Source organism: Megalops cyprinoides, chromosome 24 (assembly GCF_013368585.1).
Source record: "Megalops cyprinoides isolate fMegCyp1 chromosome 24, fMegCyp1.pri, whole genome shotgun sequence".
Classification (NCBI taxonomy): Eukaryota; Metazoa; Chordata; class Actinopteri; order Elopiformes; family Megalopidae; genus Megalops; species Megalops cyprinoides.
In genome coordinates, this window is record NC_050606.1 from 21,794,216 (window position 1) to 21,816,871 (window position 22,656).

The 22,656-nt window shown below is 44.6% G+C and overlaps 1 protein-coding gene across 1 annotated transcript in view; it reads right to left on the reverse strand.

Moving 5' to 3' along the window:
- The window catches only part of LOC118770948 (laminin subunit alpha-1-like), a gene marked incomplete at its 5' end in the record, with an annotated part of 45,274 nt that overhangs the window by 21,774 nt on the left and 844 nt on the right, over nucleotides 1–22,656 (reverse strand). The window contains 23 exons of the mRNA XM_036518737.1: nucleotides 260–445; nucleotides 755–916; nucleotides 1,749–1,892; nucleotides 2,208–2,441; nucleotides 3,313–3,449; nucleotides 3,813–3,993; nucleotides 5,904–6,010; nucleotides 7,129–7,340; nucleotides 7,680–7,766; nucleotides 7,925–8,052; nucleotides 8,596–8,706; nucleotides 9,107–9,218; nucleotides 9,603–9,817; nucleotides 10,317–10,418; nucleotides 12,257–12,397; nucleotides 13,662–13,819; nucleotides 14,457–14,562; nucleotides 15,362–15,540; nucleotides 15,959–16,076; nucleotides 16,521–16,610; nucleotides 17,885–18,064; nucleotides 18,705–18,947; nucleotides 22,142–22,254. Of these exons, the coding sequence (XP_036374630.1) occupies nucleotides 260–445; nucleotides 755–916; nucleotides 1,749–1,892; nucleotides 2,208–2,441; nucleotides 3,313–3,449; nucleotides 3,813–3,993; nucleotides 5,904–6,010; nucleotides 7,129–7,340; nucleotides 7,680–7,766; nucleotides 7,925–8,052; nucleotides 8,596–8,706; nucleotides 9,107–9,218; nucleotides 9,603–9,817; nucleotides 10,317–10,418; nucleotides 12,257–12,397; nucleotides 13,662–13,819; nucleotides 14,457–14,562; nucleotides 15,362–15,540; nucleotides 15,959–16,076; nucleotides 16,521–16,610; nucleotides 17,885–18,064; nucleotides 18,705–18,947; nucleotides 22,142–22,254 (3,446 nt within the window). The remainder of the gene's footprint in view (nucleotides 1–259; nucleotides 446–754; nucleotides 917–1,748; nucleotides 1,893–2,207; nucleotides 2,442–3,312; nucleotides 3,450–3,812; nucleotides 3,994–5,903; nucleotides 6,011–7,128; nucleotides 7,341–7,679; nucleotides 7,767–7,924; nucleotides 8,053–8,595; nucleotides 8,707–9,106; nucleotides 9,219–9,602; nucleotides 9,818–10,316; nucleotides 10,419–12,256; nucleotides 12,398–13,661; nucleotides 13,820–14,456; nucleotides 14,563–15,361; nucleotides 15,541–15,958; nucleotides 16,077–16,520; nucleotides 16,611–17,884; nucleotides 18,065–18,704; nucleotides 18,948–22,141; nucleotides 22,255–22,656) is intronic.

The following is a 22,656-nucleotide window of genomic DNA, read 5'->3' on the forward strand; positions in this document are numbered from 1 at the left end:
ATCATATTATCATTGATTTGCCTTATTGCAATCCAGTCTTGGGGGGCCAGAACAGTTTCTCAATTCTTTGACAGTCCTACCTCTTCAATTCCAGCCCCAAACCAAATTACTTCCTTTCAAATTCTAGTTCAAACCCCACTTGAAAAACCACACTGTTGTGCTCAACCATGCGGTTCTGGTTTGGCTTGGTTCCAGTTCGGTTTTATTCTGGTATGAAGCCAGATGGAGAGATAAAAGAGCATTGGATTTGGACTCTCACCTCGGTCAGCAGAACCTCGTGACGGGCCCCCACCAGGCTGGCCGGAGTGGTCCGGTCCAGGTAAATGACCGCTTTCCTCAGACGCCCTCCTCCCATGAGCACCTGCGGGTCTCCTTCGGCCGGGCCCATCCCGTTTAGTGAGAAGATCGAGACAGTGTACCTCAGCTTCCCGCCGTAGGACAAAAGCTGTTGCAAACAAAACTTCAGTTCCTGCATACACCACCCCCTTTAAAAAGCCCTTGATATAAAACACGTCCGTGAAGACCTTTAACACACAGGGAACATGGATGCACCAAGCTACTGTAAATATGCCTTGTAAAACTCACTGATTCAGTAAGTGCTAAGTGTTACAAGCCAAAATATAAATGTCTCACATCCAAAGCTATCCCTACTTTTATAAGGTAAAAGTTACCAAGTGACAAGACTTCAATCTGAAGTGTGCCAGTGTGGCTGGTTTGAGTAGAGAGTAGAGAGCAGCATCTGAGGATGCCTAACCTGGTTGCCTAGGAACTGTGCTGGCAGCTTCCAGTAGGAGTCCTGAGCCAGTCTGGCGCCCATCAACACGTTTGAGTCTTTCATGGAGATGCTCCCCACACCCTCCGTCAGGTTCCCCTCACTGACCAAACACAGCCCCTCCTGGCCCGGCTCCAGGGTGATCTGAGACAGACATTGACACTGCTGAGACCATCACATGGTCACCTGCACCACCACCTACGACAGACAGATGCTGACAGTGGGATCTGAGTCTGACAAACTGACTCCTTAGTCCCCCAGTCAATGGGCAAACCCCCACCCCTCTGCTCAGACCCGCCACTTCACTTCATTCCCTTCCAAGCATGCACTGCTTCACATCTTACGGAAATTTCTCGACCCCGTTCGTCATCCACAACATCTGTTCCACCTACCCCCAAAGCCAACATTACAGGAACTATACTGAAACTGAGTAAACACTGAAATAACTGGGCAAGGACAAAAAAATGATTTCTGATTTACAATTTAAAGTTATTAATACTTTCAGCACTGTGACTCAGCTGTGCAGTGTACAGTTCATGGAAATTGTTTTAACACCGTAAGGATACAGGTCTGAATCCCAGTTGAACCCCTACTGTTATAGTCCTGAGCTGATGTGAAACCTGCATTGCTTCAATAAATCCATCTATACAGTTAACACATAAAATATAAACTATGGAAGATGCTTGGGATAAAGACTCCTGTTGAATCAAACAAATAACATAGCATAATAAGGCTATGTTCTTAGAAACAGACACAGATGAATGAGTACAAAAAGGCCTTTCCACACTGGAGGCTTACAGCTGATGGACTTCCTGTCAAACCAAGAGTAAAGCATCTGTTTGTTATTCACATTTCCTCTCAAGAGTGGCCAATTAAATCTAATTTAAATCTATTGTCATTAATCATTCACAGGATAATATGGCATAGCATGCACAGTGTATGACCTCGTCTCTGATTGGCTGGAGGGTCTACTCACAGGAGCTCTGACCATTCCCCCGAGCTCCTCGCAGCTGTCAGTCACCCCGGAGCAGAAGCAGGGGGAGCAGCCAGCAGGGTCGTGATTGGCCAGGCCAAAGGTCCCTCTATTACACTCATCACAGCCCAGGCCACCCACATTGTCCTGACAACCACAACCATAACATGCAGTCAAACTCTGATGCAATCAGACAGTGACACAACCATGCAACACTAATACAAGCAGGCAACACTCTGCAGAGTGCAGAGCTACACAGTGCTGACAAAATCCCACAATGCTGGTGCAATCACAAAGATTTACACACTCGCTCAGCAGAGCCACAGTCACACTGCACACACACAGTCTCACAGGAATATCACAGATCTTAAACACACACAGAACCGACAGCCATAGCTATACTGTGTCATAATGACAGTCTTCATGACAGTGTTTACAGGTTTATAAATGGTTCTCCAGGACCTTACAGACACAGCCCCCTTCGTCCTCGCAGCCATACACTCCCAGCTGCGCATCGTAGTATTCCTTGCGTGTGCCACTGGGGTTGCAGTTACAGGCAGTGCATTCTGGGAAGGCTCTGAAACCAACAGCACAGCGGTCGCACTTCTCCCCGGTGAACCGGGGGCGGCAGTGACAATGACCACTGGTGAGGTTGCACTGTGAGACCAGAGAGCCAACATCACTGCAGTTGCAGGGCTGCAGAGAGAACACAGCAGGGACCAATGAGCAGAAAGTAAGCAGGTCAGCACGCAGCAGGGACCAATCAGCAGAGAGAAAGCAGGTCAGCACACAGCAGGGACCAATCAGTGGAGAGTAAGCAAGTCGGCAAACAGCAGAGACCAATCAGTGAAGAGTAAGCAGTTCAACACACAGCAGGGACCAATCAGAAGAAAGTACGCAATCTGAGTGAAAACCGATCAGCAGAGAGTGAGCAATTTCGCCTACAGCAGTGACTAATCAGTGGAGACTAAGCACTTTTGCACAGTGCTTAAGAGAAGAACTTGTAAACAAGGCTGAAGGATCAAACAGCTCCTGCTATATTCCTGTGCAAGATTTTTTTGACTCCATGGCTTAAATTAAAAACATTCACCATCTTAAATGGACACTAATTGTTTAATAAAAGGAAATGGATAATTACTTAATAAAAGAGTATGAGTAATAACTTCACCTAAGGAATGCTGGAGTCTGGGATATCTGAAACAGGTCCATCTCACACACACCCGAAACAGCCTGAACACATGCAGTGTGCAGACACAAAAGGCATTGATTCTGAGGGCTTTAAAGAGTAAATCAAAAGAGGAAAACATGCTGAAGTTCTTTTATGAATACATAGTCTATTACATCATCTTATATTAAGCTGTAACCGTGGGTCTCTAGGGCCAAGCTGTTTTTCTTTAGGTGTAATAAAGGAGAGGCTCATTTAGGAGTTTGAACTGTCTGAACTGTCGTGTTTATAGACCTCAGTTAGATAAAATCCACATGATCTCTTGTTGGCTAACCCTGCTGCAAAGTTAGCCTCAAGGTTAAATAGCAGTCATTAATAAATCCCTTCTGGGAGGAGTGTTACCTTGCACCCCATCACCGAATCGCGTCCCCAATGGTCCTCCCTGCACAGCTCACACCTCTCGCCCCGGGTATGGGGGGGACAGATGCATTCGCCCGTATCCGGGTTACAGTTGCCGTGGGTGTGATCGCAGTCGCACACTGATAGGGGGAGAACAGTCAGGCGTCTTGTAAGTGACACCTTAGAGGAGGACTCAAGAGCATAAAAATATTCCCTTTTTTATATAGTGGTTACAGGTAGAGTTAAAGTTAGACAAGCTGATCCTGGCTCAGTTATGTGGGCTGTGTATAAAGTTGTGTGGCCAGATCCCACACACATCAAAGTTAGGATTTCAGTTAGCTAAACTGATCCTAGATCAATCATTAGGGCTGAGAATGAAGTAGTGTGGCTATATCCCTCCCTAAAGGACTGACCCACACATCAGTCAGAGATAGGATTAGTTAGCTAAAATGACCCCGGATCAGAGGGTCTCTGCAACAATGAGGTGGACAGCATCTCCTTACCCATGCAGCCACTGTCCTGGAAGCCGTAGTAGCCATGGCGACAGCGGTCACACTTGTCGCCTGTCACCCCGGCAACACAGTGACACCTCCCATCCTCGTCACACTCCTGGGAGAGGGAACCAGCGCAGCTGCAGTTGCACGGCGCACACCCCAGCCCACTGTGGAGACCGTAAAACCCTGCCTGGAGGGGACAGCACAGGTATCCCATCATGCCTCACTCCCCTCTGCCTCTCTCAGACACTATGAGGACCTGAGGGCACCCTCACCCAGAGCAGCTCTCACAGATCACACTTTTACCCACTGCCATCGCTCCACTGCTTTTACTTGTAATGGATTTGCTCCATTTATCCATGGCTCCTCGTAAGAGTGGTTTTGCTAGCCTCGACTGTTGCATTTCTGCGAATGTGATTGGCGGTGGCGTGCAAGCTTGTGGCCAAAATTTCAAATACAGTGTGTCCATTGAGCCCTGCTATGATTCCCCTAACCCCGTGTTTCCCATGAACTCTTGTTAATGCCAACCAAGGGTCGGGCTTTTCAGATACATACCCGCCTCAGCCAGTGAAGCACTGCTCTACTATACTAACCATCTTTACCAACTAGATGCTTTTACTAAAGCACCTCAGCTTAAATGTCAACAGCAATGTGCTGTCTGGGATTCAAACATGTGACACGATGGACACGAATCAAGCTCCCTAGCCACCACACCACACTGTTACTGTGAACGCCATCATTTCATCTTCATCATCACAGAGGCGTGGCTCTCAGACTGTACACCCCAGCCTGTCTCCAGCCATACAGCCTGCCTGAGGATGCTATCCAACAACCAACAGGCACAATATGGGGCAGAGAGTGTACTATACAGCACAGACTGAGTGTAAACCTCCGGCTTAACAACATGATACAATATGGATACCTAAACAATGATAAGCAACGATTCGATACAATATCAATACCTCAGCAACAATCCAATACATTATCAATACTTATGCAATGATACAAAACAATATTGATACTTTAGCAATGATTCGATACAATATCAGTACCTTAGCAATGATTTCATACAATATCGATACCTAAACAACGATACAATGTACAATGTATCTAAGACACTACATTACTCTGATATGATGCAATGTGCTTCTAACTGACACATTCTGATACAACATGATTCAGCATAACCTTAATGTCATTCCATGCTTTTGTCAGTCAGAGTAACCATAATAGATTGCTGACGTGCATGATTGCCGCAAGCACTGTAGTTTCATCCAAACTGCTGTATTAATTTGAATGAAAATGAATATGGTATGGATTTTTCTCATAGGCAACATCGATACAGCTTTATCATTACATCATCCTTTTACAATGGAATGAATGACCGTACCATTACATTCCTTGCACAGACTCTTGCAAACCCCAGTTAGAAACAGCCCAGCCCCACAGACTGCTTGGCCTTGCTTTAATGCCACTGGCATGTAGCAGGGACACCAGGACCGCACACACAGATTCATCACAGATAAAGTGTGGACCAGACCCAAGATCCAGGCGCTGCAGGGTGCGATCTCAACTGTCACACCATCGTGTGCAAACAAAGTAGGAAAGAGGTGTTTAGAGCCGGAAAGCATCTGTCTCTCCCCGCCCTCGGAGCCCAGATGAACCTGTGGTGGCCCAGCACAGCCCCCCCCCCCCCCCCGTGTGGCCTGGAGGCCCAGCACCGTGTGCGCCGGAACATCTGGATGGGGGCCCGCAGAACATCTGCTGGCGTCATGCGGATCCTCTCCAGATTCATCCGTCATTCATCTCCCCCTCCGTCCAGCTATGAAAAGACAATCTGATGGGTGTAATGAATTATAAAACAGCAGCCTTCAGGGCCTACCAGCTGGAGCCTCATAGAGAGGGGGAAGAGCGAGCTGGAAAACTGGGCTCCCGTGGAAACAGAGCCAAGACCTCCGTCCCGCTTCCAGGAGCAGCTAGAGGCGAGGGAAAAGACGGCCGAGCAATCGCACTGGGGTCCCCTGCCACGGAACGCCTGAAAACAACGAACTCTGGGCTCTGAAACAACGACCATCTGTCGCGGGGCCGGTGTACGCGTACCTTGCAGTGGTCGCACCTCTCCCCCACAACATTGGGCCTGCAACTGCACCGTCCCGTTGCCGCGTCGCAGATGCTGGAGTTGGCGCCGTCCCCATGGCAACCACAAGCTACATTAGCACACACCCAGAGACGCACACACATGCAAACACACGCACGCGCACACACATACACACACACACACAGATGCAAGGGGAACAGTGGGCTGTTTGTGAGAGACAAAGTGCAGCTCTATTGCAGTTATCATTCATACAGCACTGTCAGCTACAGTGTCAACAGCATAGAGCAGTCTGTCCAGTCTCATTAAAGGTCAGCATGCTGGAGGAGACTACAGTAAGCACACACACAATACTGTACTGAGAGCACAAGAATAAATCCATAGAAATAATCAATAAAAACTTTCAATAGAAATATCAAACCAGTACTGTCAGACAATGGTTGTTTCAATATCCAAGTCTGAGTTTTGAACATAGCTTGCTTTTAGCATGTGGTTTATTAAGTAATATGGGGTGTGTCAGTGACCATAATTGGAGAGAGAAGAATACTTACTTTAATTTCAGTTACACATGCATTTTCATAACTTTCCAGTAGATGTCACTGTAATGTTTTATTTAAAGTCAGACCTTTTCCAAAGTTTCAGTTAAGCTCGCCCCAGTTTTACACCGGTACAATAATGCAGCGAACTTCCATAGTCGTGCCTCTCAGTATTGACACTGCGACAACGACAAGCCTACCAGCCATCTGAAAGTGGAAAGGTGCAGCATCACATACGACTGGGTGTGTGAGCAATCCATGGGTGTGATCCTCCCAGAAGCCCTTTCAGGGGTATATAACAGGGGATTCTGGGTAGTGTGACATCTTGGGTAACTGACATTTGCAGTGTAAAGAGGATTATCACAGACCATAATGCTGCAGGGGCTCCACAGAGACAGATCTCTTTTCCATTACATCTGCGCTATGATTAAGTCATTCCTTAATGAAGAAAATCCATGCTTTCTCTACTGGCCAGAAGGTTGGTGGTTCCAGCTTTGATCTGAACCAGGTACCTATTCTGGCTGTGTTGCTTTTGATAAGCAGTTACACTGCTGGGTGGATTCTATCTGTCTCCTGCTCAGTCAGCTTTTCTCAAAGGACATGGTCTCCTGTGACTGAAAGTCTGACCCAGGTAACACAGGTACACACTGTGGCCTCATAGATGGACCAGTGTCAGCGTAAGAGTGGTGCTTACGCTGACAGTCCTTGGCAATGACAGCGTCACCGAAATACCCGTCCTGACACCTCTCGCAGTGCCAGCCGACCGCGTGGCCCCTGCACAGCAAACACTCTCCTGTCCCGGGGTCACAGTGGCCCTCTTCCAGAGGTTCCACGTTTCCATGGCAATCACACGGAACACAGCCGAGGCCCAGGACCATGGGGTCACCGTAGTAACCGTTAGCGCACCTGAGACAGGAAAAACCAACATTGACACTCCTGGGCAAATTTTGTGGTTATTTGTAGTTCTCTCTTAATTCCTATGTGCAGCATACTTCTCCCTTAACTTGAGATAACACAATTAAACAAGTACTACATTCTTTAAAGTATTCTGCAACATTTTACTGTTACATTTCTTTCACAAACTCATACTGATATTGTACACCACAAAAAAGTAAGAAAAACATTTTAAACCATATTTGAAATGCATCTCTCTTCTGTCAACCAATATGCTGCTGAGATATGGCCTCTATGTGTTGCCCATATGCATGTGTTTGTGTGTGTGTGCACGTGTAGCAGCCTTTCTACCTGTCACAGTGCGCTCCTGAGTAGCCCTGGTGACACTGATCACATGTTACTGCACCTGAGCCATCCAGGTGGCAGGTGGGGCTGAAACTGAACAAAGAGTGTGAGACACTCCTAATCACACCTACACTACCCCCCTCCCCACACACACACACACACACACACACACTCTTTCTCTCTCTGTCTCTCTCTAACACAGAGATACATGCTCTCTTATACACACACTCAGTATTGGCGCTGTGGCTCACTTATTTGCTGCTGCAGTCAGCGGGCAGGCACATCTCTGGCAGTCCTCTGGGGTGCCTGCCAATGGGTCGCCATAGAAACCCGGCTGGCACTGGTCACAGTTAGACCCAGTGGTGTTGTGGGTACAGTCCTGAGACAGAGTTATAACATCACTCTTACACCACCCTTACAGTCTACACAGTGGTAAAATAGCTGCCATCACGTTATCGTTCTCCTACACCAGCCTAATAGTCTATACCATGGTAATCCATCCTTTTAAACTAGCCTTACAGTCTGCCCCATGGTAAACTAGATTCCATCACTTTAGCATTCTCTTATACCTGCCTTATAGTCTAAACCATGGTAACCCAGCCTTTTAAACTAGCCTTACAGTCTTCACCATAGTAATCCACCCTCTTACACCAGCCTTAGAGTCTATTTCATGGAAACCACCTGTTCTTACACCATCCTTACAGTCTGCACCATGGTAACCACCTCCTCTTACACCATCCTTGAAGTCTAATTAAAACTAATTGCTGAAGGACCTCTATGAGAAATTCAAATCCAGGAAAAGTGTTTGGTTGGACACACATTTAGAAATCTTCATCACCGCTTCTTACTCCATTGGATGCAGTCGAACAGAAAACCCAGAGAGGTCCCTTCACATCGAAAACGCTAATGTGGAGATGCTCACCAGGCACACACCGTTGATGTCACATTGGGAGGCGTGGCCATTGCATTCACACCTGAGACACTTTCCACCAATCAGAATGCCTCCAGTGCGGTAAAATCCAGGCATACAGTCCTGAATAGAGAATAGTGCCCAATTATAGTCATAAGTAAACTGTTCTTATGCATTGTAATACAATATTCATTTCCCTCGCAGAAACCCTTACCCAGAGAAACCTACAGTGTAGCATTTAACATCATGCATCATTCACATGGCTAAAATTCACCTTACTCTGTTAAGACAAAGAACCTCTCTCACAGATACAATAGTAGCTCCATTTAGGATTTGAACCTAAAACAATCTGGTCCACACATCAGTGCTCTACACAGCACATGCTGTAGCATGATTTGATCATTCGTTCAGTTATCCACTCATCCATTCATTCATTCATTTATGCTCACCCAGGATTGCAAAGGGACAGGGTGGTTCAGGGGTATACAAATCCCCATGGAGCAGGTGTCGAGGCAGGTCTTACCTCACAGGAAGTTCCAGTGTAGCCTAGGGGACACTGGCACAGCTCCACGTTGTGGGTCAGGATGGGACCGGAGCCACTGGGATCAGCCACATCCAGGGATACAGTTCTCATCCTGGAGGAGGGGGGTTAGTGATATCGAGTCCAGGTATCAGACACGCTTATGTATCATAACCGGAAATACAACCATGCTACAATGCATTAGCTGTGGCATTCAGTGTCCTCATAGCAAGAACTGTGTCAGGTAAGCAAATTGACCTTTCTGCTGACAGAATAACACCAAAGAACACTTTAGCCAATCAGGAACTGAGGCTAGCAGTTTTTAATGCCTTATTGTGTTTTTTTTTTTTGGGTTACCAGCTAAATCCATTTTGAAGCTGAACTGAAGCTGAAGTGAAGACTGCTGAACTGAAGCCAGCAATTTTAATGCCTTGATCACAATTTTTTTGGGTGGGTGACTAGCTAAATCTGTGGTGAAGCTGATCCCAGCCAGGCTGACCTGAGCTCCCTCTCTGCGCTTTTGTTGGAGTGGGCTCGGACCCGGAGCCCTGCCACGGCTGTAAGGACCATCATGAGGTCAGCCCTCAGTGCCGTTCGGCCTGTATGGAGGTCCACAAAGTTCTCTGGTAACATCTCCACAGCGACGAGCTGCTCCCTCTGGGGCACCAGCAGCAGCTGCGTGGTGGCCGCCTGCTGCAGAGTCCTCCCGTTCCCCTAAAGGGCAGCGGAGAGTTGAAGGTTGGCCATAGGCCTTCTACTGTACACCCTCGCAGAAGGACCAGGGCTACAACAGGGCACCCATCTCTATGTTCTAACTCAAGTTACCTTCCTTCTTCCTGCTCTCAGCAGGGAGTTGAATCCAACCAGATTTACTGGCATACTAAACATTCATATTCTGTCAAAGTAACACAGTTATGTTCCTAAACTTTGATATGAATCAATAAAAAACAATAATAAATGACAAAATGGATGTTTTCATGGATTTTTAGAACAGTTAATGTGTAGTTATACAGCTACCATATAGCGCATGACTTTGTACTCTTGGCTCTCAAACACACCTCTAATATATTTGACAGCTCATTGTCACTGGAAGAGTCACCACTCCAGAACCCAGTTCATGGTCAGGAATTAAACACTCCTTCTACAGATGGAGCATGAATATGTTTCTTCGAATTGTCAGAGTGCTTAACATCTGGGGCTGCGAGTGACTCACCTCAATAAGGATATCAAAGGAAGCAGAGAGAAACCTGGCCGTGCTGCCTGTGGGAATGTCACTGCATACAGTGAAGCTCAGCAATCCTCCATACGCTCTCAGCTTCATTTGCAAAGACAAACAAGCAAACACATTGCCACCACTTACAGCACTGAGAAACCTCATGGAATATTACATGCAAATCCTACATACTGAAAATGAACACAGACAAAACAAATTAGTATTCGTTTTTAGTATCTGTTTGTATTAGATTTTGACTTTACTCTGCATAATGCTATTAAAAGTCAAACATTTTAAGAAGAATATTTTGTCTATTATAGCCTGTTCTTTGTTCATATTAATCAGGAGTATGAATAAATATGGAGAGCACTTTTATTTAATATATAGGTTTTTCTGGAGTACCATTGTCTGACATGTAACATGCTATAAAAATACAGAGTAACAGTTTCAGTAATGCTGTGATTAAGTCTTTTAGCAATCCCTAAAAATAACCTCAGCTGCAATTTTTGCCTTAAACATTATATTATCTTTATATCACCAAGTCAAACTATTAAAGTGAAATCAGGACTTCAGGGAGGAGTAGGCCTGGAGGATAATTACTTATCATACCTCCCCTCCCTCAATATGTGAAGCAAATGTCACGGATAATTACAAATTCTAATTCAATTAATCACCCTTGGGACCGGTGGGCGAACAAATTAAACCTGGTCAGGAAAAGCGGGGCCTAATTAATTCTGGGTTTGGTAATCTAGCCGGCTGTCTTCCGGCACAATTCAAGGGCACGTGCCTCTAAGATGAGAGGGAACAGAGATGAAGAAGGAAGGATTGAAATGGAAAGGCTAACAGAAAGAATGGAGCTCCCGCAGGAGGAGAAAAAGCCTATTTTCTCAGTCCCTCGAGCCGGCCGCAATCCATTTACCCTCCGCTAATGCTCCCAGTTCATTATCCAGACTAGCAGCTCGCCAACGCTCTGCGCCACAATTCACTTTGTGTCTGTGTGGAACAATGTCCGACAAGGAGTAGCTGGCCTCTAACAAAAGCGGCTCTTGTGTCCTGATCTTTTTTTTTTCACAGTCTCTCCAGTGGTTCTTGGCTGGATTAAATGGCACCAAGGGTCGCTACCCCAGCCCGTGATTATTTGCTAACGTGTTTTTAATGGGGACTCAACATGAATTTGAAGCTTCCTGTAGAAACACAAGCACCTGAAAATGAAACTTGGGGAAGGTGTTTGCTCAGCCCCACTAGACACACCAAGTAGAGATGGCCTTTACAGGAGAGTTTACATAACACATACTTAGCATTTCCAAGTGAATGCTTTCCTGTGTTTATGTTTTCCAGAGAGCCACTCTAGTTGCTACTTCTGACACTGCTCTGGAATGATGCTGTCATTGGATTGTTATAGCTCAATGGGTGGACAAGGTGTAACAACGTAGTGACAAAATACTTTACCTTATTTCCTAGGAATGGCTCAGATGCAGCCCAAGATGACAGGAAGTGACATTTCCCACTTCCTGTGATGCAAGCAGGCGTGGTGTCATTGTTCTCGTTGGAGAAAGGGTCGATGGAGTCCTTCTGAGGAGTGGAAAATGACCACCTGCCTGTTCTGACCACCTGACCGCCGAAAGAAATCTCATTCCATTAAAAGTTCACGGCCCTACTGCCAACACCAACAGGGCAGTCTTCACCTCACAGAATGTCATCTAACACTGTGCTACAGTGGAAAGGGGAAGGCTTTTGTAACCCAAAGGTTGCTGGTTCAGCTCAGGTCCCAGGTAGAGCTACTGTTCTGTTACTACTAAACCTGAATTGTACTAAACCTGAATTGCTTCAATTGAAAGTTCCTACCATTTAAGCACCTTTTTATTAGAGTAGACCTACGGCTATATAAGAATGTATGTGCTTGGAGGTATAATCATAGCATTCTAGTGGAGTCTTCTTACCTTAGTTATGGCCCAGGGAGCCCTCTCACACATATTGGACACCCCAAAACAGAAGCACCCAGTGCAGCCTTGTGGATTGGCTGCCTGTAGATTGTAGTACCCCTGCTTGCAGAGGTGACAGTTCACCCCCACAACGTTCTCCTGAGCAAGACAACTCTCTGTTATAATGCCTATTTTTAGGGTACCAGTCCTGGTTCTATGAGAAAATGAAACCCAGGGAATGTGACTGGGTATATCAAGACTCAGGCTTATGAATCTTCCTTTTAGAAGTCATTTCAATGTCAAGGTCAATTTTGTGTGTTTAGAACACATAAAGGTTTAAAAAACAATCACTGGTTTAATTTTCCTATACTCTTTGACTCTTTTGCAGAAAATTCACATAAATTTCAAGTTCTATTTTGACACACATTTTAATCAGCAGTTGTGAGCTCCTGGTCATTACTTTCAGACAAAAAGGCCCTGGTGCTTTTATCAACCTCAATTACACGTAGACACTGGGAAACAATTTGTGGATTATAGACCACAAGTATAAACATCCCTTATCTTACCACAAGTATACAAATTTGTATGTGCTTCAATGTCTTACTTAGACACTGCTGTACATTACACAGACATACCCTATAGTACCTTAAACATAAGAACATAAGAACATATTATGATGAGAACAGGCCATTCAGCCCAACTAAGCTCGCCATTACAATTAAAGAGTATCCAAAACTGCATCAAGTCTGGACTTGAACACATCAAGGGTCTCTGCGTCAACTACATGACCTGGCAACCTATTCCATGTATTGATAACTCTTTGTGTAAAATAATACTTCCTTATATCAGTGCAAAACTTACTCTTAACTAGTTTCCATTTATGTCCCCTTGTTCTACAGACTGAACTCACCCTAAAAAATGTATTGTATTTTACCTTATTGAGCCCTTTTATAAATTTAAAAACCTCTATTAAATCACCCCTAAGTCTCCTCTTGCTAAGACTAAATAGGTTAAGTAACTCAAGTCTCTCTTCGTAGCTTTTATATTTTATGCCAGGAACTAATTTAGTTGCCCTTCTTTGAACTTTTTCAAGAACCTCAGTATCTTTCTTATAGTGCGGTGCACAGAACTGCACACAATATTCCAAGTGAGGTCTGACTAAAGCATTGTATAATTTCAATATAACCTCCTTAGATTTATAATCAATACTTCTGGCTAAATATCCCAGCATCCTTGTGTACTTTTTCACTGCTACAGCACACTGCCTAGATCCTGTTAAGCTTGGGTCAAAGTAATAGTTTAGTACCTTACATACACATACTCTTGTGTACCTTGCACACACACACTACTATACATTGCACACACTTTATGGTACCTTACTCACACAAACTCTGGTGTTATTTGCACACACAGTCTGCTGTACCTTGCACACACACTCAGCGCAGGGGTCAGTGTTGATGCTGCCATCCCGGCTGCAGTTACAGCGCTCACACGTGGGGAAGCCTCTGAACCCAAAAGCACAGCGGTCACAGCGCCTCCCGGTAAAACCCTCCCTGCATGGGCACTGTCCTGGGCGCACACCTGCAGCACACAGCCCACACCTGTCTTCCAATGCTCCATTTACAATATATATGCCCCACTTTTGGTGCACATGCCCCATTTCCTCCACACATGCCCACTTCCTGTACACATGCTCCACTTCCTGTACAAAAACCCCATTTCCTGTACATATGTCCACTTCCTGTTCACATGTCCAATACCTGTGCACATGCCCATACATTATCAATGCACTTCTGGGAACTACAGCACTACAGATTCTTTTTCCAGAGGAAGCACCACAGTTTTCCCTAATATTTCTCCATAAATCAATACATAGATTAGAGATAAATGGAGAAAGTGAGATTTTCCTCTGTATTGTGAGTGATCATGATTTGTGCATTGAAAATATGCACTAACTGCATGTCTGTAACTGTAAAGTATTTTGATACCAAATAATAGAGAAACAGGCAGACATACACGCTTGCAATGAAATATGCAGCAAGGACTGAGAGCCTACATAAGCTGTGCTCAAAATGGGCTCGAGCCCCAGTCTCAACGCTGCAATCTGTCAGTCCTGGTACTGTGGCTCTTTGCAGACACCAGTTTTAGCTCTGCAGCTGGGTCTGCTCTGAGTGCAAGCTAAGCCGCAGCAGCGGTAGGTAAGGGCATGACCAATGACCTCGCTCGAGCACTGCGGGGGCGTGGTCCTTAACACAGTTTGGACTCAGTGACCCCCTGGGGTGGCACGCGCACTCCACACACGGGTGTTCGGCGGATGGTGACACCTAAACAGGACAGACGAGGAACATGAATGCAAACGGTGCCTTGAAAAAGTATTCAGCACCCAATACTGCTTCCACAATTTATTGTCTCAGGTTCCAAATTATTAAATATATTTAAGTAAGATTTTTTTCCAGCTGGTCTACACAGCATTGTACATCATGACAAATCAAAAGAAATGTCCAAAACCTTGCAAAAATTTAGAAAAAAATAAAACCAAAACGTTGATATTTAAAAAGTATTCATACCCTTTGTAATTATAAGGCTAACCTTGCTCAGGTGAGAGATTTTGTCTTATAAACTCGTTCCAATTTGTTGTCTCCACCTGTATAGGAAATTAGTGCATCACCTGTTTTGAATTATTTCATGAGCAATAACACCTTCCCACTCTATGAGGTCAAACAGTATCGTTGGATTTTCCATTGAACAAACCAAAATGAAGAGAGCATTCAAAATAAGTGAGAGAAGTATAGAGAAGTACAAATTTGGGGAAGGATACAACCCCATCGAACATCTGTGGAAAGACCTCAGAATTTCTGTCCACTGCCACTCCCCAACTAACCTGTCGCAGTTTGAGCAATTTTGCAAGGAGTAATGGGCTAAAATTGCTCCATCACATTGTGCAAAATTAATAGAGACTATTAATAGCTGTAATAGCTGCGAAAGGTGATTCAATCAAGTACTAAAGAAGGGGGATGAATACTTAATTATTGTTGACAATTCAGTTCTTTTTTAGTTTTTTAATGGTGGAATGTGGAATGCGGGCTGAATACACACACATACCCACACACACACTACACACACCTCCAGAGGCCTGTAGAAGCCAGCTTCACAGGTTTCGCAGTTCACCCCGGTTGTATGCTGAGTGCAGTTAACACACACTCCTCCACCGGCCAGTTGACCGTTTATGGTCACACTCAGCTTGTGGTCTGCCACCGTCTGGTTGTAGTAGCAGGTGTCTGTCTTGTTGTGGCAGTTGCATTCTGTGGTGAATACATGTTGAAGAGGTAGAAATGTTGGAAAAATAATAAAAAATCGGATTATGGAGGCAATTACATTTTTATCACCTTTTTGCATGGATTTTTCCTACTCATTTTTCAGGTTTTCCAACTCATTCAGGGGTTACATCAAAACTTTGAGCCAAAAGTTACTAATTACAAATGTAAAATCTTTCATTGATTACATGATTGCATCTAATATAGTCAGCTCTCCATTAGCAAGTACTTTGTAATTTGTGTTCATTGACTAATTTTTATATATTTTGTCTAATTATTTAAGTGCAGGAGCTCATTTTGAAAGAATGTTTAAACAAGCAGAAAAAAATGGCGTTAAGAGTATGGCATTTCACAGACAGACATTTTAACTGACATATTCAGCGCTGGGGTCATGAATTTGGCTTACTCTTACAAGCGTTGCTCTTGGAAAGTGTTCCAGGTTGCCACGGCTCCTGGTGGTAGCCGGGGCAACACTCATTACAGCTCTCCCCACACGTATGGTGCTCACACACACACTGCAGCTTCTATTGGGCACAGAGGAAACAGTGGACGTTTTGTTAGAGACCAAAAAGATCTCCTCTCCTACAGTTATCATTTATACAGCACCTTCAGCTACAGTATCAACAGTACAGAGCAGTCTATTGAGTCTCATTAAAGGACAGCATGCAGGAAACTACAGCACACACACACATCCGTGCACAAACACACACACACACACACATACACACACACACACACACACACACACACACATACACACACTGACACTCGCATGCACACTACACATACTGTATATACACACACATATGCACACACACACACATACAAATACACACACGTGCACACGCACACATATACACACACATGCACATGCATTCGAGCACACACACAGACACACACACACACACACACACACACACACACACACACACACTTTCAGATACACACACTTACGAACACACATGCACCTTTGTGACTGAGTTCCAGGGGCATCTCAGGGCATGGCCATGGCAGATACAAGTCCCCCCCACAGAGATGTCCTTGATGGAGTAAAAATACTGAGGGAACAGGATGAGGAGTGACACGTCCATGACACAAACTCTCCCACAGTCCTGCCATGTCTGCAATGAATTGAGCCCCCAGGTGGTCAACAATGGCACTCTGTCACAGTAACCATCTGATGTTCCTGTACCCGGCGCTAATTACAACACTTTCCAGCCTCAATTACTACTCATTGTATTCAGAAAGGAATCAAAAACATAAACTGCAGTATAGCAATCCTAAATTATCTGGATCCAGCAGCATATTTCATAAGTTAGAGCATTTCAATGAATGCAATCCAGCTAAAGAAAAAGGGGACGTTTTCTTATTGCAGGATATTTCATGGACTCATTATGAGAACATTTTGTAAGTGAAAGCAAACTGTTCTGCTCTGTATTACATCCAAATGGCATCCAAGCCTTGGATTTAACAAGGAATAAGCTGCCGTTTTTCATAATGATAAATAAAACTGAACATACAGTTCTCTTATTATGTTGTTTACCATTGCATTGATCTGATATTCAAGGTCTTATGCAGCACATAGCAAAATGCAAAGACAAAATAACGACCCAGCAATAACAAAGCTGTAGAGAATAGGTAGCGTTTTATTAGTTTGTGAGACATACCTCTGACAAGGACATTAACAATCCTACACCTTTTTTCAAGTGATGTGAAACTGAGGTTTCAATGAATAAAATCATGGCACTTTGCTATGCCTTTTGTTCCATGCCGGTCAGTGGTTGACAGCACATGGTAGGTCATTATGCGGTTTGCAAAGACTAACTGTGGCATTTCTGCTTTTGTCCACAGACACCATTGTTGGGCTGCACAACCATTTGAAAAGGGCTGCTTATTCATAGACTGTGATAGCAAACTATGGGATGTTTGTGAAAAGGACTGTACATAACCTAGCCATTATCACTGAATGCAATTGGACTCATAACTAGAATACAACTGTGAAGCTAGACTGTAAACAGTAATGCATTTGCATTTAACCATTTAAATGGTTAAATCTTTTGTTAAAATTGAAACCCCTCTAAGCCCGCTACGAACTTGGTGTGCACATGTGCGTGCGTGTTTGTGCATGCATGTGTGTGTGTGCATGTGTGCGAGTGTGCATGCATATGTGTGTGAGTGTGTGCATACATTTGTGTTTGCATGTGCAAGTCTGTGTGTGTGTGTGTGTGTGTGTGTGTGCACGTGTGCGTCTGTGTTTGTGTGCGCATGTGTGTGTGCATGTACATATGCATTTACTCTCAGTAACAAAAGCAGGTAGAGCCACGTGACCTACCCGTCGCGTGACGATGGGGTCACCCTCCCTGGGGTCACGGCGTCCAGGCGTCATGAGGTCGGCATTGAGCGTGCGCACCCTCTGCAAGCGCAGGCGGACGTAGCGGGCGGAGGTGAACGCCAGCAGCTCGGGGGAGGGGTCGCCCGCACTGGGCCTCCCGTTAATCAGGGATGTGTGGATCTGTGAGGACAGACGGACAGATGGACGGACACACAGACCATCACCACCTTCAGTGCTGGATCCTTACTGCTGATCTTCTGCACTGCACCAACACGTCAGCCTCCACCTCATGAGCTGAAGAAGCATTTACAGCTGAACTGCTAAACAGAGTAATCACAGCAGGTAAGGAACTGGACTTACTACCAGAAGGTTGCAGGATCAAATCTCTGCTGGTGTTGTCTACATCAAGATCATTAGTCTCAATTCCTTCAGTAAATATCCTTAGGCATCAAAGGACCATATACAAAATATTCGTCTATTTCACTAATTTAAAAGCTCTGTGTAGCCCCACGGGTATGACTTTATAACCACAGTAAGATTAATAAATAATGTACAAGAGAACAGTATTTATGCTCAGTTCACAGCTGAAATGCAGGTAATAACTTCCCCTTCAGTTACACCCGTGGTGAGGCGTACATCCATAGAGAGCACAAGAAAAATTTCATAGAGATGGCACAACAAATTGTTTTAATCGACTGCTCTGTCACCATTCAGACTGTAATACTGTCCTCAAAGGCAGGGGCAAAGTACTGTATAGTTATACTAATGGGTAAGATAATACTTCATTTGCTCCTCCACACTGCCCCCCGGTGGCTCTGACCTCTCCATGCTCCAGCGGGACCAGGCGGGAGTAGTAGGAGGTGCAGATGACCTCATCGTCCCGCCTGTACGTGGGCGGACCTCGGTGGGGAGTGACGTTGTAGCGGGTGTGGCACTCGGAGTCGCTGGCAGCGTAATACTGCCAGGGCTGGAACTCCACGCCGTCCATGGAACGCTCCAGGACCCAGCTGCCCGGCCGTGGGGAGTTGGCAACTTTGACGATGACATAGGCCACCTGGAACACCTTAAAGTTCACCTTGGGGGTTATTCTGGGAAAAAGCATCGCCCGTGCTCCTGTCAAACACAGCTGACAGTGTCACCGGCCAGCATTCAGATCCCTCAAGGGACCTGCCATCCCGGTCACTTTCTATTGGCTACCTCTTCAGTGGGTAGGGCTGTGATTGGGTCGCTGAGGTGAACACAGATTTTACGGAAAAACAAAACTTTATTTGAAGCCCAGGAACCCAATCAAGCAAGTGAAAGAAAAAGTAGGAGGATTATTTGATTTTAGACCTACACACCCTGTAAGCAGAGGGTTGCAGGTTTCAATGATAATGGGTAGACACTGCTGCTGTACCCCTGAGAAAATTACTGACCCTGAGCTACATTAAGAGGCAAATAAATATAGTGAAATAGATTATACAAACAGAGTTTGTTATCCAGAATAAACTAAACATGTGCTAGTGTGAGTTAACAGGCTGAAAAAGAAAAGAGCTTGCTTCTCTCAGCCTGCCGTCCCTCAGGTAAGCAGCCATATTGTGCTCTTTCTTTTTGTTTCTTTGTTTTGTTTTGTTAATTGAACCTCCTGTGTATTTCAATATTCCGTGCTGTGACCTTGTCACTGAGGTTCACATAAAGCTTAACTCTCCTCAATAGCCACTCTCTCCCATTGGGAAGGGGAGCCCAGCCAGCCACCTCGATATACATGATTATTTTTTTGTTCCTCACTTCATATTTTAAATAAAGTTATTTGTACTTGCTCTGACTTGAGTTTCCTGTTTTTGCAAGCATTTCAAGCCTTCTGTGTTCCTCTGCCACAATGGGTACAACAAAGAACATATCCTTTCTATTCCAACATGAAATAGTTACAAATAAAGTCACAGATAACATCCAAACCATCCTCATTTTATGGCTCATATATTTTCAATCATCACCTCTTCAGCAAACACAACAAGACTCTCCACAGAGGATCATACCTCATGAATGAGGTATTATTCCATGAATGTAAAAAATGGAATTAATTAAAAAGTAGTTAAAGAGATATCGATTTTGGTGACTTTTTCCATTAGGATATATAATCTTCAGAAGTAACAGTGCATGTTGTTTTTAACATCTCCCTACATGGCAATACGTGGCAATTCTGTTTCGTTTTACAACACGTATCCCTTTCATGAAGACATTAGTGAGCTTCTGACCCCAATTTGTCCAATGGCCAAATGGCTAGAAAGCTAAAAAATGGGACATGCTCTGGTGCTAAACACATATTTATCTTCCTGATTCTGCCTTCGGTTAGAACATGACAGGGTTTACTTTTGAGAAGTCAATTTTATCTTTTGGCTCTTTAATCTGACAAACTGTTTATAACAGCAGCATGTAATTGACAGGTATGCCAAAAAAAAAATCTGAAGCTGCAGAACATTCTATTAACAGTCATGTATCTGCCAAGACATGAGCAGACACACAGAGACACAAACATAAATTAGGAAAAAAAGCGATTACAGGGTAACATTCAATTTACATTCCCAAAAACTGCCTGCTGCTTTTTGATAAGAAAATTGAAGTACAAGTTATTTATTTCGGCTAAATGTGAGTGGATCAAGACACCAAGGAAAGTAACAGGATGGAAAACATCTGTTAACCCTTTAAGAAGCAATATGCAATGAAGATGGGCCTTTTAATGTAATTTAAAATGATGAAAATAAATGAACGGAGATATTTCATGCTGATACCAATACCACTGACACGTGGATATTGAATAAAAGGGATATTTACACATGCAGTTAATGGCAGAAACATACTCAACATCAGTGTTAAATGGCAAAAAAATAGGTGATTTCATACAATGAACTGATGAATTTGAAGGCAGAGTAAAGTTATGGACTTTTCAAAACTGCTAATCTTGAACGTAGTAGCTGAATTAATTGCATGGTAAAACTGAAGTGCACTTGCATGTGTGCAGTATTTTTTAGCATAACATTTGGAATGATAGAGTCCTTACGTTGTACATATTGCTTTGCACTTACATGTCAATCTAGGCACACATTTGTGATCTCAGCACTATGTTTAGCTCTAGTGCTTGTTCATGTGTGGTTGCTGGTGCCCTGTTTGTGCAACTTCATGCCACTTTATTAGATGCACTGTGTCGGTTGCTCTGGATAAGACTGCTTGCCAAATGACAATAATGTAACATAATGTAATGTAACATATCGTTGAACAGTCCCACTAATTTTCGTATGGCCAAAATGAAGGTAGGTGTCCGACTACCTTCTTAAACTTTCAAACACTGACTCAAAGCCTTGGATGCATTCCTACAGTACTGCAGTTTGCTCTTAAGTGGCAAAAACTAATTTTAGAAGGTGTAACTTACTTTATTTATTCCTGTGACAACCAAAACATCAGACCATGAAACTAAAAAAGGGACTCTTGCTTTAATTGTGTCATGCAAAGTACGCCGAGCTTAGACAGAGCAGAGGCCAAAGTTCACATAAAGCACGTCCCTGTCTGAGTCGGCAACTCCATTGGCCAGGCCTGCATTAGTTCCAGGTTTGTAATTAGAGATTAGAGGGCGGGTCAAAGCTTTGATTTCAATCCAGCGCTGATCTGTGGGCGGCAACGGTACACGACTGGGTGATTTCACAGGGACTAAAATCGCAGCTCGGGGGGGTTTGAACGCCTGACAAATTGAGTCTCTGTCTTCGCACCCCGTGCGAGCATCAAAGGCACCTCAGCCTTTGCTGCCTTGATCTGCTGGCACCGTCCCACTCCGCCGTTAGCGTAGCCACCTCGCAAATGCAAATCCAATGGATCGCACTGAGCGAGAACATCCAGGGCTAGCTTACGGGGACCGTTGGATGAAGCCGTTACCTGGCATTATCAGCCTTGCATTAGCAAAATACATCTTTTAGAGGAGTTCTGGACAGAGAGATCAGGGTCATCAAGCTTGACTGGTGTGGGATGCAGCCCTGCCTCGGAGAAAGAATCTGATTACAGACACGGCTTAAAATGAACAGGGCACGTGGACAAAAGTGGAACGACATCACCGCACGACAGAGGCATTGTGGGCTTGTTTCAGTGCAACCCAGAAGTAATCGCACAAGCAACGCTGCTTCCTGGACTGTTTCCTGAGAGTTCCCATGAGAGGGGTCAGGAAGAGGGGTCCTGAGTGTCCCCCGTGTGTGGAGTAGCAGCAGGTGACATGGCGGAGGTGAGGTGTCTTACCTGCCGCAGGTCCAGCGTGATGGTCACCCAGTGGAAACGGTGGCCGTTCGTGATGCTCGGACTCTGCCACCAACGGTTTGTGCCGTCGATTGCGTTGGTGATGGGGTGTCTCTCTGTGCATTGCCAAAACACAGCCGTACACTTAAACGCATGCTGTGCGTGCAGATTAGCGCTGCTTGCCTGAGGTGTCATAGTTTTAACATGATTAAACACTGTCTGTCCAATATCATTTAAATCTTTCATTCCTGGGTGCCTCAATCAGTTTATAAACCATTCAACAGTATCTATTAGTGCTGCAGACACAGGCCATTAGCATATTTAAACTGTCATTTATCAATAAGATTAAATTTCCCACTGTGTCAAATTTGGTCTTGAAGGATCCATGGCTCTCTGACTCAAATATAAATCTCAGGAGGTTATGCCATACCTCATATCATTCTCTCTATGAAAAGACATTTTCTAGTGTCAGAATGAAATTTTCTTTTAACTTATGTTCACCTGCACCCTTTGGATAT